General features: G+C 44.5%; 1 protein-coding gene across 2 annotated transcripts in view; it reads left to right on the top strand.

Annotated features, from left to right (window-relative positions):
• The window catches only part of LOC139551724 (metal transporter CNNM4-like), a 43574-nt gene extending 29540 nt beyond the window's left edge, over positions 1–14034 (top strand). Inside the window, exons 5-8 of one of the 2 annotated variants that reach the window (XM_071363007.1) lie at positions 179–275; positions 3102–3191; positions 6554–6729; positions 9317–14034. In XM_071363007.1, coding sequence (XP_071219108.1) covers positions 179–275; positions 3102–3191; positions 6554–6729; positions 9317–9937 — 984 coding nt within the window. In that variant the 3' untranslated portion in view covers positions 9938–14034. The remainder of the gene's footprint in view (positions 1–178; positions 276–3101; positions 3192–6553; positions 6730–9316) is intronic. The other variant, XM_071363008.1, reaches the window with a different exon arrangement.
• Positions 14035–15208: the final 1174 nt, after the last annotated feature.

Below are 15208 nucleotides of genomic sequence, written 5' to 3'. Positions count from 1 at the left end.
GTATATGAAATAAAGGTAAATACCTGCACACTGATGAATGCTCTTGCTGTTTTATTGTGCAAACTACTCCTCAGTGTGTGGGTATGTATCTTTATTTAATTGGTTTACTTTTTGTTCACAGCGCCTGCAAGTCAAAGTGTGTTATATTGCTTTGAAACTCTGTGTGTGTGTTCCTCAGGGGCGAGTGGAGGTGGAGGCTGGAAACGAGAACATGAAGTTTGAGACAGGACCCTTCTCCTACTATGGAGTCATGGCTCTTAGCTCACCATCACTGGGTGAGCACACACACACACGTAATGTATATGTGATCAGACCACAGACACAAGCAATGCACATCAACACTGGCGCAGAGATACACACACAGACTCTCTCTCTTTCGCCCCCTTTCTCTCTCATACACACATGCACAAACAATGTGACAACTCTCTGTGCACTTGCCCCTGTCTAAACTTGTTTCAGTCCGATAGTGTTTCTAGTCTTCAGCATTTCGGCCTTCCTGAAACACCAGCTTCGCTGACCAACGTCCAGAAGTGCTCAACTCAAACACCCACACACCAGAAGGGATAGGGGAAATGCTACAACTAGCACTGTGCACAGCTCACAAAGAAATGTGTGTTAGCAAAGCTCACAAGTAGGTGAGTGTGCGTAATCACTTAGGTTTCAGGAGATCCAACAGACAGAAATGTGATCCACAGCTGATTTAATAAACAGGTAGAAAGAAACGTACACCACTGTTACCTAGGGCTGTGGCGGTGACCGTATTACCGCCACACCAGCGGTCGAGAATCATGACGGCAGTCAAATTCCACGTGACCGTTCAGTCACGGTAGCTAGGCTTCTCCAAGCTATGATGCTGCTGATGGTTGTTAGTAGCCTGCCAAACTTGCTACCTGCCGTGGACTCAGCACTCTATTGTCCCTCTAATCACTCTGACATCAATGCAAATGTCATGGAAAATCTAATCAAGCACCGAGAGAGCCCATGAGCTCATGTTGCGCATCATTTCTACAGGCTATGCAATTAATTGCCTGAGAAAACAGAGTGATGGCCTTTATTAAAGGGTGGGAGGATCCCATCAGCTTTCTATAGGCTAGGCCAAATTTCTATAGGCTAGGCCACATATATTATTTAGTATATGTAAAGACCAGATTAAATCAAGAATAATCTGATGGGTGACACTATTAGCCGATCGATCGCATCCTACAACTGTCCCAGACTATGGAATATTTCTCACACAGAATAGAATAGGTCGATTTTTGTACTATGGGGGATAGTAGATGGATCAAATGCTAGTCAAATTGTGAATGAGAGACTGATGTAGTGTGTACAGCCTGCGCAAGAACCAAAGCAGAGCTCATGCCTTTCATGCTACTTTTTTCAGATCATCACTAGTGGCATCATGCAGCCTTACAATTTATTAAAAATCAAAACATATAGCCCAACGTTTGTTGAACAACAGAAGTTACATTAATAACTCTAAATTAAGGATATAGGTGTACCTATTTCTTTGTTAACCGCTCAATGCAGAATAACCGCATGTGCGCACTCCCTCAAATCGTTTGGAGAAAATATCCTTTTTATATTTCATTCGGCTTTGTTCAATTGTATTCTTCATACTATAAAATAATGCCACGTCTGCTAAAGGAACAAGTGTAGCCCACAGCTATTTAACATAGCCAGATCAGGACCTAACATAAGCAAAACTCAGTATGTTGTTCTGAAAAATACTACATTTTCTTCATATCATGTTCCTTTAGACCTGTCTAAAATAAATATGGAATTTATTGTGAAGGTGTAGGCTATATTACATGGATTTATTATAATTCTTTAAAATGTAGATGTTCCAAAGGTCTGCATCATGTGTGGAAGGCAAGAGATGCTAAATGTGTTTATGTTAATTAACGGTCAATTACTGTGAGACCGGCAGTTATTTGCTTGACAATCACCGGCTGATGCAATTTCGTGACCGCCACAGCCCTAGTGTCACCTATAAAGGACAAGGTGTGTGTGTGTGCGCGTGCGCCAATGATGGGGGTGTGTGCATATCTGAGAGAACTCAGTTGGCTGGAGGGTGATGATGCCACAGTGCTGGAGGAGAGAAATGTATTGCTGAGTCCAGATGCTTTAGAAACGCTGATGACACCTAGTGGTCAGATACCAGTATGACTAGCAGCCATAGCTGCTCTGAAATATATTATTTAACCAGGCAAGTCAGTTAAGAACAAATTCTTATTTACAATGACGGCCAAACCCGGACGACGCTGGGACAATTGTATGCCGCCCTATGGGACTCCCAATCACGGCCGGTTGTGATACAGCGTGTAATCAAACCAGGGTGTCTGTAGTGACTCCTCGAGCACTGAGATGCAGTGCCTTAGTCCGCTGCAGCACTCGGAAGCCTCTACATAATCAATGTAGAGATGGTGTAAGTCATAGAAATGGATGGAGATGAGCTTTCAATGTTGTCAGTAGTGTAGTACCTCTGTAGATGGTGCTACACATGCAGGCATGAGCAGAGTAGGTTCTGGTTGTCAAAAGCCTCTTAAATGTTAAATCATCTTTCTCTCTCTCTGTGATAGTCTTCTCTGTGCTTTGTGTGCGCAGCATCTATGTAACGTGTGTGTGCATGCGCTATATGATGTGTACTGTACTACTGCCTACATGTGTCAAACTGTGTCCAACTCATGTCAGCGTCTGATGTCACTCAGTTACGCCCTACCCATTGGGCAATCTGCCCCCTCCAATCCGACAGCAGGCCTTCGTTGACCTGTGAAAATGACGAGTCACCCGGGGCGAATCTGAAATTGCATCCTATCCCCTATGTAGTGCACTACTTTATGCCATAGCCTTATGTGGCTAATCCTGGCCAAAAGTAGTGCACTATAATAGGGAATGGAGTGCCATTTTGGACACAACCTCCGTGAATGGTTCACTAAATGATGTATTGAGGTGAAAATGTCAATGTGCTCTGTGAAGGAGAAGGTTTGTCTCTTCAGGGCATCCTACAGTGCTGTTAACCACTACAGTGCTGTTACTGCCTATCGATGATTAAACAAGAGCGTCTTTCTCTCTCCCCCCCTTCTCCCCCCCCCTTCGCTCAGCCGTAACTCCCCCTCTCTCCCCATCAGTGGCGTCCCCGCCTCCACGACGTCTCTCTTTAAAGAGATTCTCTCTGTTCTCTCGCTTCCCAGGTAAAGAACCAACCGCCCAGAGGGTAGGGGCAACATGAGGGAGGGAGGGGCCACTTTTTATGCCAAGATCACCTTTTTTGTTTCCCTCCCATCATCCTCTTCTTCAGAGCCCTGCTCCAGCAAGTACAACCTGACAGACAGCCTAGAGATCCACTAGAATATCAATACTTTACATTTAGGGTCAGTTACACCATGTGTTTGCCTTACCTGCTTTTCTTTGAAGTAGAATCAAATACGAAAACGTTCTACTCTTACCTCCCAAGATTTTATTCTTCTCTCATTCTGTCTTTGTTTTATTCCCTCTGGAAACCAAAGGGTGCAAAGCCTTAGTAATCTAATCAGGCCTTACTGTGAGTCAGCTTTCGAGAGCATTAGTTAGAGCAGGGTTTCCCATACTCGGTTCTGGGGCCCCCCCTGGATGCACGTTTTGGTTTATGCCCTAGCACTACACAGCTGATTCAAATAACCAACTCATCATCAAGCTGTGATTATTTGAATCAGCTTGGGAAACCCTGCTCTACCGCTCTCCTCCAGAACTCGATAGCCGACTCACAGTAGCCTGGTTAAACCAGACTGAACACTGCACTCGTTATTGTTTCACTTAATGTCACTGGTTTAACGACTCACAGGACCGCAGCGGTTAAACGTCGACTGCCGTTCGAGATGAGTCAGCTGCGCTAATCCTAGCTAATAGTGTATTGTTAGCATAATATTTGCGTATAATACTATTTAATGCGGATTTACGCTCCACTATACCCTCTGGTGGAGTAGGGTGGTATTGAATTAATAGGTTGGTGGACAAGCCGGTGCTCTGCAGTGGTCTCTCTCTCTTAGTGACTGAGTGATGTGGTGAGGTTCTACTTGCAGTTCTTACTCGGCCGATGACTGCCGATGATGGCAGCTGAGCCCTATGTGCTTTTGACGGATTGTATGCCACGTCAGGTCACATCAGTGGGTTTGTCCTCAGTCGACAGGACAGGGCAGAGCAGAGCAGAGCAGCCTGGGACAACGTCACTCAGTTGACAGGCCCTGTTCCAATAAGGTAAGGGTTCAGTTGAAGTTACATGCATATTATGCGTCTTTTCTTCCTTCCTTTCCTTCCTTCCTTGGTCTCTTCCTTGGAATACTCACTGATCTGGTTTCCTCAGTACTGCTTTTGCCAGTGACATGGAAGGAAGGATGGAGGGAAAGAAAGAAGGAAGGAAACATTATCGTCATATTGGAGCAGTGTCAGGGACTTGACATGGGTGATTCCAATTTCTTCAGACCTGTGGCAGAGCTGGACTACACAGTACCGACTGAGGAAGAGGAGGAATAGAGGAGGAAGGAAGAAACTTGCTGGATGGGGCTCTAGGTGGAGCCACTCTGCTCCACGGCACTACCTCTCATATCTGACCTCTAACCCCTACTAGTTGCCCTAACCACTGGTCCAGGGTCAGATGTTTCCTTATTACCGCATTGGTTACATTTTGGGTAATCTGATACTAGGTCTGTGGTTAAAGGCATCTTCTACTGTATCTTGTGCGATTTACCTGATCCTGTCACTAGCATAGAATTAGAGTTCTATGGTCACTACTCACTCACTTCACAGAAATCACCAAACTACCTCTGACCCACTCACTACTTCCTATACCATATAGTTCCCTAACCCCTTCCCCTAGGCACTAGAGCTGAAAAGGGCATATACGTATAGGCAATAGGATGACAGTTCAACCCAGCCTACCAAAAGACACGGTGATGCTATTACCATTTTGTCAATACCTATACAATGTTTTTAGATGTGTGCCTAGAAGGAACGAGCTAGGGGTCAAAATTGGAACAGGGCATGCATCACTCACTACACACTCCTTTTAACCCCAACTTACCCAACCACAAACACTCATACACAGTTACGACCCCCCCACCTCCCCCCATGCCAATCAGAGCCTCATTTGCATGCCTGGCGAGCCGATCTCTGAGCCACGGTGAACGCTCAGGAACACCAAAACGTCCACAGGTGACTTGGTTAAGCACAGAACCATCGTTGATTGGTTGCCATAATGCCATTTCTCCTGATCCTGGCTGTTGATTGGTCCCCAATCACCCCCTATCCTTGATGTGATATGGAGAAGCCTGGCACCTGATATAATCCCTCCCTCCCTCCCAGCATATAATCATAATTTAACCCCATCCTCCTCTGTAATCACCAATCATACTCAACCTTCATCTTTGGGTGTGCATATGTTTGTGTTGCTGTGTTGTGCATATATACCTGTTGCTCTCTGTGATGCTGTGTGTATACATTTGCATTGCTGCGTGTACAATGCCGTGAAAAACTATTTGCCCCCTTTCAAACATTCTAGATTTTAGCATATCTTTGACACGGATTGTTATCAGATCTTCAACCAAAACCTAATTTTAGGTAACGGGAACCTGAGTGAACAAATAACACAAAATGGTGATACTTATTTAATTTCTTTAATAAACAAACTTATGTGACACCCAATGCCGCTGTGTGACAAGTAATTGCACCTTCATACTCGTTGAACTGGTGGTGCCATCTTTATCTACAATGGCTGCAACCAAACGCTTCCTGTAGTTGCTGATCAGTCTCACGCCTACAGTACCAGTCAAAAGTGTGGACACGCATGCATTCCAGGTGTCGACCTCATGAAGCTAGTTGAGAGAATGCCAAGAGTGTGCAAAAGGTGGCTAGGTCTGGACTTTGACTGACTAGTTCATTCCAAAACAACAACAAAAATTGCTTTTCAGCCATTCTGATGCGGACTTGCTTGTGTGATTTCGATCATTGTCTTGCTGCACTTTCGCTTCAAATCATGGACCTAGTGCCTGACATTCTCCTTTTAGAGCTCTCTGTAAGACAGCAATTGCTTTTTCACACAGGGGCATTGGGTGTTGCATAACTTGGTTTATGAAATATAAGAAGAGTATCAAAATGTTATTTGTTCGCTTTTTCATGGCACTGTAGGTGTGACGGCACGTGTTGTGTGTTCACTAACCGCCAGTATCCATCTAGTGATCGAAACCATACTGTAGTGTTTTTCATTAACTTAATGTCTCTGTCGTTGCTGTCAGCCGTGCCAAATACTGTTTATATTGCTCTGGCTGCTCTCGCTACGATCATATCCTCCTACTGTCTCTATCCCATCAATAGACAATCTCACTCTCTTTTCATGTTGATTTCTCTAATTCACTGTTCTGTGTGCGCCTGAATGTGCATGTGTGTGTTTATGTACTGTGTGCGTGCTTGTGTGCATGCATGCAAATGTGGATGTGTGTGCCCGTGGGAATGTGCGTGTTTGTGTACTTCGTGTGTGTGGGTTATCCCCAGCTCACCCGCTCTCTCCCTCTCCGTATCTCAGAGTTCCGTTCTCCTACTCACGCGAGCGGTCTGAACCGCTCGGCATCGCTAAGCTGCACTGAGCGTGGCGCTTCCGGAGAATGCGGCTCAGTAACTGCTAGCAACACGCAGCTCACCGCCTGCCAGTACACACCAGACTTCTACGTACGGGCTCTCACTGACCTGCAATATGTCAAGGTAAATCAAATCAAATGTATTTATATAGCCCTTCTTACATCAGCTGATATCTCAAAGTGCTGTACAGAAACCCAGCCTAAAACACCAAACGGCAAGCAATGCAGGTGTAGAAGCACGGTGGCTAGGAAAAACTCCATAGAAAGGCCAAAACCTAGGAAGAAACCTAGAGGAACCAGGCTCTGAGGGGTGGCCAGTCCTCTTCTGGCTGTGCCGGGTGGAGATTATAACAGAACATGGCCAAGATGTTCAAATGTTCATAAATGACAAGCAGGGTCAAATAATAATAATCACAGTGGTTGTCGAGGGTGCAACAGGTCAGCGCCTCAGGGGGGCGCCAACCCGGACAGGAAGATCACGTCAGTGACTCAACCCACTCAAGTGACGCACCCCTTATAGGGACGGCATGGAAGAGCACCAGTAAGCCAGTGACTCAGCCCCTGTAATAGGGTTAGAGGCAGAGAATCCCAGTGGAGAGAGGGGAACCGGCCAGGCAGAGACAGCAAGAGTGTTGTTTTCGAATGACATCCCCAAGAGTTAAAATATATAGTGAAAACAATAGTGGTCCTAAAACGGAACCTTGAGGAACACCGAAATTTACAGTTGATTTGTCAGAGGATAAACCATTCACAGAGACAAACTGATATCTTTCCGACAGATAAGATCTAAACCAGGCCAGAACTTGTCCGTGTAGACCAATTTGGGGTTCCGATCTCTCCAAAAGAATGTGGTGATTGATGGTATCAAAAGCAGCACTAAGGTCTAGGAGCACGAGGACAGATGCAGAGCCTCGGTCTGACACCATTAAAAGGTAATTTACCACCTTCACAAGTGCAGTCTCAGTGCTATGTGGGGTCTAAAACCAGACTGAAGCATTTCGTATACATTGTTTGTCTTCAGGAAGGCAGTGAGTTGCTGCACAACAGCTTTTTATAAAAAAAAATTGAGAGGAATGGAAGATTCGATATAGGCCGATTTTTTTGTTTTTTATATTTTCTGGGTCAAGGTTTGGCTTTTTCAATAGAGGCTTTATTACTGCCACTTTTAGTGAGTTTGGTACACATCCGGTGGATAGAGAGCCGTTTATTATGTTCAACATAGGAGGGCCGAGCACAGGAAGCAGCTCTTTCAGTAGTTTAGTTGGAATAGGGTCCAGTATGCAGCTTGAAGGTTTAGAGGCCATGATTATTTTCATCATTGTGTCAAGAGATATAGTACTAAAACACTTGAGTGTGTCTCTTGATCCTAGGTACTGGCAGAGTTGTGCAGACTCAGGACAACTGAGCTTTGGAGGAATACGCAGATTTAAAGAGGAGTCTGTAATTTGCTTTCTAATGATCATGATCTTTTCCTCAAAGAAGTTCATGAATTTATTACTGCTGAAGTGAAAGCCATCCTCTCTTGGGGAATGCTGCTTTTTAGTTAGCTTCGCGACAGTATCAAAAATAAATTTCGGATTGTTCTTATTTTCTTCAATTAAGTTGGAAAAATAGGATGATCGAGCAGCAGTGAAGGCTCTTCGATACTGCACGGTACTGTCTTTCCAAGCTAGTCGGAAGACTTCCAGTTTGGTGTGGCGCCATTTCCGTTCCAATTTTCTGGAAGCTTGCTTCAGAGCTCGGGTATTTTCTGTATACCAGGGAGCTAGTTTCTCATGACAAATATTTTTAGGAGTGCAACTGCATCTATGGTATTGCGCAAGGTTAAATTGAGTTCCTCAGTTAAGCGGTTAACTGATTTTTGTCCTCTGACGTCCTTGGGTAGGCAGAGGGAGTCTGGAAGGGCATCAAGGAGTCTTTGGGTTGTCTGAGAATTTATAGCACGACTTTTGATGCTCCTTGGTTGGGGTCTGAGCAGATTATTTGTTGCGATTACAAACGTAATAAAATGGTGGTCCGATAGTCCAGGATTATGAGGAGAAACATTAAGATCCACAACATTTATTTCATGGGACAAAACTAGGTCCAGAGTATGACTGTGACAGTGACTCACAACACTCTCACCTTTAACCTCTAACCCCTGCCAGTGCCATGGAAATGGAAAAACTACAATGGGAAAAGGCCCTATTTCTACAGTTGTGCTGGTTAAAAAGTTACTTTTCAAATGCCTGTGCTGCAGAAATTGTAAGCCGTTAATGTGACAAACTCTCTCGCAGAGTGATGTCGCCAAATTTTGTTTACAATCATTTAAGACTAACCCATGTAATGAAACGGTGACCTGAAATATTTCAGAAATTAGCCCAGACATTACAGCCCACTATTCAGCTCTGCTGAGAAACGTTTTACCAGCCCAACTGATTGGCCAGCAGTGGTGTAGTGGAGGGTAAGCACACGTAAACGCTGTTTATGCAGCTTTTTTATTTTGCAGGAGCGTTTACCCACCTTTTGCGGGGAAAATGCATTCAAAGTATAGGAAGCGTTACATCTCTGAGGGCCAGTGCACCCTGGGTTGTCCCTGTGATGATGATTGGCTGTTCATTACCTCTTATACCATGACGCCATACTCTCTCAAAGCACGCTTTGCTGTCTCTCTCATATACTTGTTCTTCCTCTACTCTCTCTTCCTAACACTCTCTCTTTCCTCTCCTCAGATCACTCGTTCTCAGTACCAGAATGGTCTGCTGGCGTCGAGGCTGGACAGCACCCCCCAGTCCCCCGAGGGCAGCCACCCCCGTCTGGACAGCACCTCTGCTCTCCCGCTCCCCATCACCCCACCAGCCCCTCCCCGCACCCCCCTCCCCCTGGCCACCACACCTTTCAAGCGCCCGCTTGCTCTCCCCCAACCCACCCCCCCTCCCACCAACCGTACCCCCTTACCCCAAACCACCACCCCCACTCAAGTCAACCCCCGCTTGGCCCTGCCCCAATCCACCCCTCCTCCCACCAAAGGCACCCCTCTTCCTCAAACACCTCCTCCCCCCTCCTCGGGTGCACGCACCACTCACCCGCCTCCGCCCTCCACCTCCTCTCTCCCCCACCCACCTCTTCCATGCACCTCTCTCCCCCCCAAATCCCCCTCTTCCGCGAGGCCAGGGGGGGAGAACGGGCCGGGTGAGAAGACCTCTCTGCTCTCTGAGCAGCCGCAAAACTGCGTAAGCGGCACACGCAGGCCCAGCTACCCACAAACACACACACAACACCCTCACACACACCAACACCTGCACACACACGTGCACACCATCAGTCACGCACACACAGAGAGCACCATCTGACAACAGGGGGGGGGGGGGGGGGGGGGTTGGTTAAGAAAAAATGAATACACACACACGTTTTGTTGGCCGTGGACTGACTACCCCCTGGAGCACTGGAAGATTCTAAGGTGCATTGTGGGAATCCTCATGTCTCTGTCCTATCCGCCCACCTACCCCTCAAGATGGGGTGAAGAGCGAGAGAGACGGGGAACACTGGTGCTTCACACACTTGTGCAGAGGTCATTGTGTGTGATGTATCTCGTCTCTGTCATACGGTTGAGTGCGTGTGTATGCAATGTGTGTTTGCCAGTTTTAACGGTGGCTGCAGGCACAGTCTGGGATCAGCTTTGTTGGTGGGGAGGACGGGGGAGGAGGGTTGAGGAGGGGGAGATAGACCACCACGTATAGCATGTTTATAATATGTGTTGATTCTCTGCACTTCGGTTGTCGGTATAAATAAATATAGAAATATGACCTGTAGTGACAGCAAAATATGTTTTTTAAAGAGAAATGTAGCGATTATTTAGAGATTCATGCATTTTAGCTTAGTGTTCACTGTGAACTCTCACCTACACGCACCTGTGTTCTCTAAAACACTTCCTGAGACCACTCCCCTCCCACATGCTCTGTTTCCATGGAAATGACATTCAACACCCCCCCCCCCCCAACACAAATGGAACATTCTCAGGAGGGATTTCTAGAATCTTGGTTTATTTTTTATTTTATTTTTGGTGTCCTTTCTTTCTTCCAAATATGGCAATTTCCAAAAAACGTTAGTATTAGGGTTGTTGAGTTTGGAGCCTGTTGACACGGGCTCGACAGGAGGGACAGGAGGGTAGCGGTTTGCGCGTGTACCTCCTGAGCTGTCTCTCATTTCGGAAAGTTTATGCAACGAAACAGCCCTACAAGTGGTTGACCACCTGACCCTGTCAGGCCTAACAGGCTGAGGTGGAGGGCGGGGTTGCTGGAGGGGAGGAGTCGGCTGGCTAATTGACTGACAGGTGGGTTTGTTTACCGTGAACCCACCTCCTAACCAGAGATGTGAAGTATATTTATATGATTCATTATTTAAATATGAATATATTTATTTTGCATTACAGATTACTTTTGTATGTATTTTGAGATTTATTTGATGTCAATGTTTTATATTCTATAGATTGTTTTTCTTTTGTTGAAGAGTCTCTAAACTCCATGTACTGTGACAGATGACACTGACACTCCTGAACAGAGACTTTGCTACTGTACTGCAACCAACTCCCCCAGAACCTACAAACACACCTAACTGAACAGAGCTCAATTCAACTATGATACTAGCTCCTATTTCTTATTGTGTTATTGTATAATTTCACTATGATACTAGCGCAGCTTCCTATTTGTGAACATAGCTCAATTCAACTACAATACTAGCTCGTTTTCCTGTTTGTATAATTTCACATAATAAGCAGTGGACTAGCATTTGGGTGTCTGAGACGCTGTGGTTTAACATGATTGGTTGCTTTGGAGTGTTATTGTGTGACGTCACAATGGAATATGGAAGTCACTGTTGTCAGGGGCGATGTCACTATGGAGTTGAAATTCCACTTTGTGACACCACAATGGAGTTGAGTTCAGAGTTTGTGTGTGATGTCACAGTGGAGTTTAGAATTGAGAGTTTTACTGTGTGATGATACAATCAGTGAGGGGTAGTTGCCACTGCTAATGACATGACATGAAAAAAGGCACTCCACCACAATGTTCCCTTACCATTTACATTGTAGGTACTCCAAAAAGACATTCCAAAACAGGGGATCCACAATTGACCCTTCAGATTCAATCTGATGTAGGATTTATTGTGTGTGTATAAATGAAACTGTTACAAGCCCTGTGCCCTGCCGTGCTGTCTTAGAGATTACTACATGCGTTTCCCTCACCATGCATTCTCTGGATGGAGGGCGGACCAGACATATAATGCTGCTAGCATCTACCTATCTTGATCCCTAGAAATATATTATGAAGTGACAATGAAGTAACTCAAGCAACGGTCGACATGAAGACAAAAAAAAATGTACACATACAAATGTATTTCTAAGTAAATACTTACCGCTGGTAGGAAAATCACTTTAGAACAACGAGGTAGAACTGAGTATTTATTCCAAAGAATTTCTGTAAGATCTGTTCCACAGGGAAGAGTTCCTACCTGAATTTTAAGAGTATATCCCCTCCTTAGAATTGGAATAAATAGAACGGACACATGCCCCCTCAGTACAGGGTATTGAATGGGGTCGTCCGTTCTAGGATTTCTAAGTCTATGGTTGGTGCAGCCTTACACACTTCTACACACAAAAACCCTAGACCTGACTGCTGGTTCACATAGGTCACTTATAGCATTGGGCCTTACTGGTTCTGTTACACCACTGGTCTAGTTCCCAGTTAAGCCACTGGTTGGCTGCGATGCTCCTAGTCTGTACTCAGAATGGTCAGATTATGAAAGCGTTCGACTACTTAGAAATGTTGTATTTATTTGAAAAGTAATAATATTCTGTCATTTTTGTTCTGTGTTTTCTCATGTGAAACAGGCTTTCATTTTTGACAGACAGTCACGTCTGTCAACGGGTTACTGGGACGGAGGAAGAGATTTGTTATATATTTCCTGCTTGTACTATGTTACTGTGAATACTACTGTATATTGTGAAGAAATTGGCATTTGTCTACTATATTATCTGTGATGGGAGTGAGAGGGGGGGATGCCTATATGGAACACATGTATAAAGTAGCCTCTGTGAGAATACTTACTGGATATAAGAACTTTTATCTCCTTCGACTAAGACATTTTACTTGGAAGATATTGAATTAGCAATAAAAACATTGCTCTGTTTTGACATCAAAGAATATTTCTACCTTTCTCTCAAATTAATTTTTCCCCCATTTTGAAGTAGCATGTAGTAGCATTCTGACCAGGATGTATTGCAGCGCTGTGTTAATGTAGCTGTTAGCTTATGTTATGTCTGGCTAGACTGAACTACCTTGCCCTTCACTAGCACTCCTTTCCCTCATCTCCTTTCCTTTTCCACTCTTCTTTCCTCTCCTGTTCCTCCCTACTCTGCTACTTTCCTTGCCCTCTCCCCCAGCTTCTCTCCCCTCACACCCCCCACTTCTTCCCTTCTCCTCTCTGCCCTCCTCTCCTGCCGGTCATGTTATATTGAAATTCCTTGACTGCTGGTCTGAACAGTCTTATAAGCTCTTTTTAATGTCCAGATCCTTCTAGCTGGTGGGTGGTTCCTGGCGGGAGGGCAAGGCTTAACTGGCAGCCAGGCTCTGCTCTGCTGTGTGGTTAGCTCAGCCCCAGTGTGAATATTCGACCTAAACGTGGAGGGTTTAAGATTTTATGGTGCTGTATTCTCAGACCAGGGACAGCTTTTCCACTGTGTAGACAAAGGGGTGCCATACTAGCCTGGTCCCAGATCTGTTTGGGCTCTCAGCCAACTACTATATGACCATTGTCACGTCAATGACCATATAGGAGATGGCACAAACAGATCTGGGTTCAGGCTGGTGCCATACTGCTAGCCTGGGTGCTTGGGAACCAGAACCCTACAATGGAATAGAATGTTCTCCAAGAAGGATGTTTTTTTTGTGTGCATGGAATTAGAATGAGTTCAATGATAATAAACAATACAGGTTACTCAGACAGAGATGAGCACACTGGTCCAGTGTCAGCCCCATATGTAAAAACACAGTGAACAGTCTGACAGAGACTAGGGGTCTGGCCTCCAGGTACACACACTAATCTCTTTCTCTCTGCGAGAGTCTTCCACAAGAAGCTGGTCGGTGATGAAGTTCTAAATGTTATATTTATTAGTTAGGGTTTGGAGTGCTTGTTTTCAACAACTATTGACTTTCATGTTTAATGACTGATCAGCAGTAAGTTCTGTGGTAGAGACTCGGATGTTTTTCCTTTCTGTTATTTTCTTTTTTGGAGGGGGATGTTGATTGAAGAGTAAATGCCTGTAACTTCATCTTACCCCTGGGTTGTTTAACTTAAAGCAAAGTGTACATACTGTTTTATAATGACTTTGGAGGGAGCTGTGAAGGAGTCAACATGGGGTTAATAAAGTTAGAGTTATATTTCTCTACGTAAACTACTGTCTCCTGTGCCCTTTTTGTTTGGCTGTCTGTGTTCACTGTTTTTCTCACTTAGCTGAGTCAAATGTACAAAAACAGATGAAGGATTTCCCACAATTGCAATGTCAACAGTAGGTCACAAAGATTAGTGACTGTTGGCAAACAGTAGAGCTATGTGACAAAGTAGGCTAAGTAACAAAAGGTAAACAAAAATGCTCTGTGGTGCGTAACTTCACAACAGCACAAAGTCATCTGGTTCAGTTTGTTAGGTACAACGTGTGCAGTAGAAGTCTTCCACTGCATATCCATGCTGTGTTTTCATTTGGGTCGGTGACAGATGCTTCACAGGAATCCTTAATCAGTAACCATGTTTTAACTGACCCAGACTGTTTAGGATTCTCTTGTGAATGTATCCCAAAGTACATGGCTTTGTATCCGAGGGAGCTGTCTGTGCACAGAGTATGATGACTTTGTCCCAATTAGGTGCTGGTCTGCGTACATTTTGTGCGCCCTCCCCAGAATAGTTGAGGTTAGGATTTAGGGAGGGAGGGTAAACTGATCCTAGATCTGTGTTTTCATTGCGCAAAACAAAGCTGATAACAATATCAATCAAACGAAGGAAAACAAAAAATCGCCCGGCAAATTTTTATTTTATTTATTTATTTAACCTTTATTTAACCAGGTAGGCAAATTGAGAACACGTTCTCATTTACAATTGCGACCTGGCCAAGATAAAGCAAAGCAGTTTGACACATACAACAACACATAGTTACACATGGAGTAAAACAAACATATAGTCAATAATACAGTGAAAAAAAATAAGTCTATATACAATGTGAGCAAGTGAGGTGAGATAAGGGAGGTGAAGGCAAACAAAATATATGTATAAATAAATAAAAATATAAAAAGGCCATGGTGGCGAAGTGAATACAACACAGCAAGTAAAATAAAAAATAAAAACACTGGGATGGTTGGTTTGCAGTGGAAGAAAGCGCAAAGTAGAGACAGAAATAATGGGGTGCAAAGGAGCAAAATAAATAAATAAATAAATACAGTAGGTAAAGAGGTAGTTGTTTGGGCTAAATTATAGATGGGCTATGTACAGGTGCAGTAATCTATGAGCTGCTCTGACAGCTGGTGCTTAAAGCTAGTGAGGGAGATAAGTGTTTCCAGTTTCAGAGATTTTTGTAG

This window comes from Salvelinus alpinus, chromosome 24, assembly GCF_045679555.1.
Source record: "Salvelinus alpinus chromosome 24, SLU_Salpinus.1, whole genome shotgun sequence".
Taxonomy (NCBI): Eukaryota; Metazoa; Chordata; class Actinopteri; order Salmoniformes; family Salmonidae; genus Salvelinus; species Salvelinus alpinus.
This window is presented reverse-complemented; position numbering and strand designations above follow the sequence as displayed.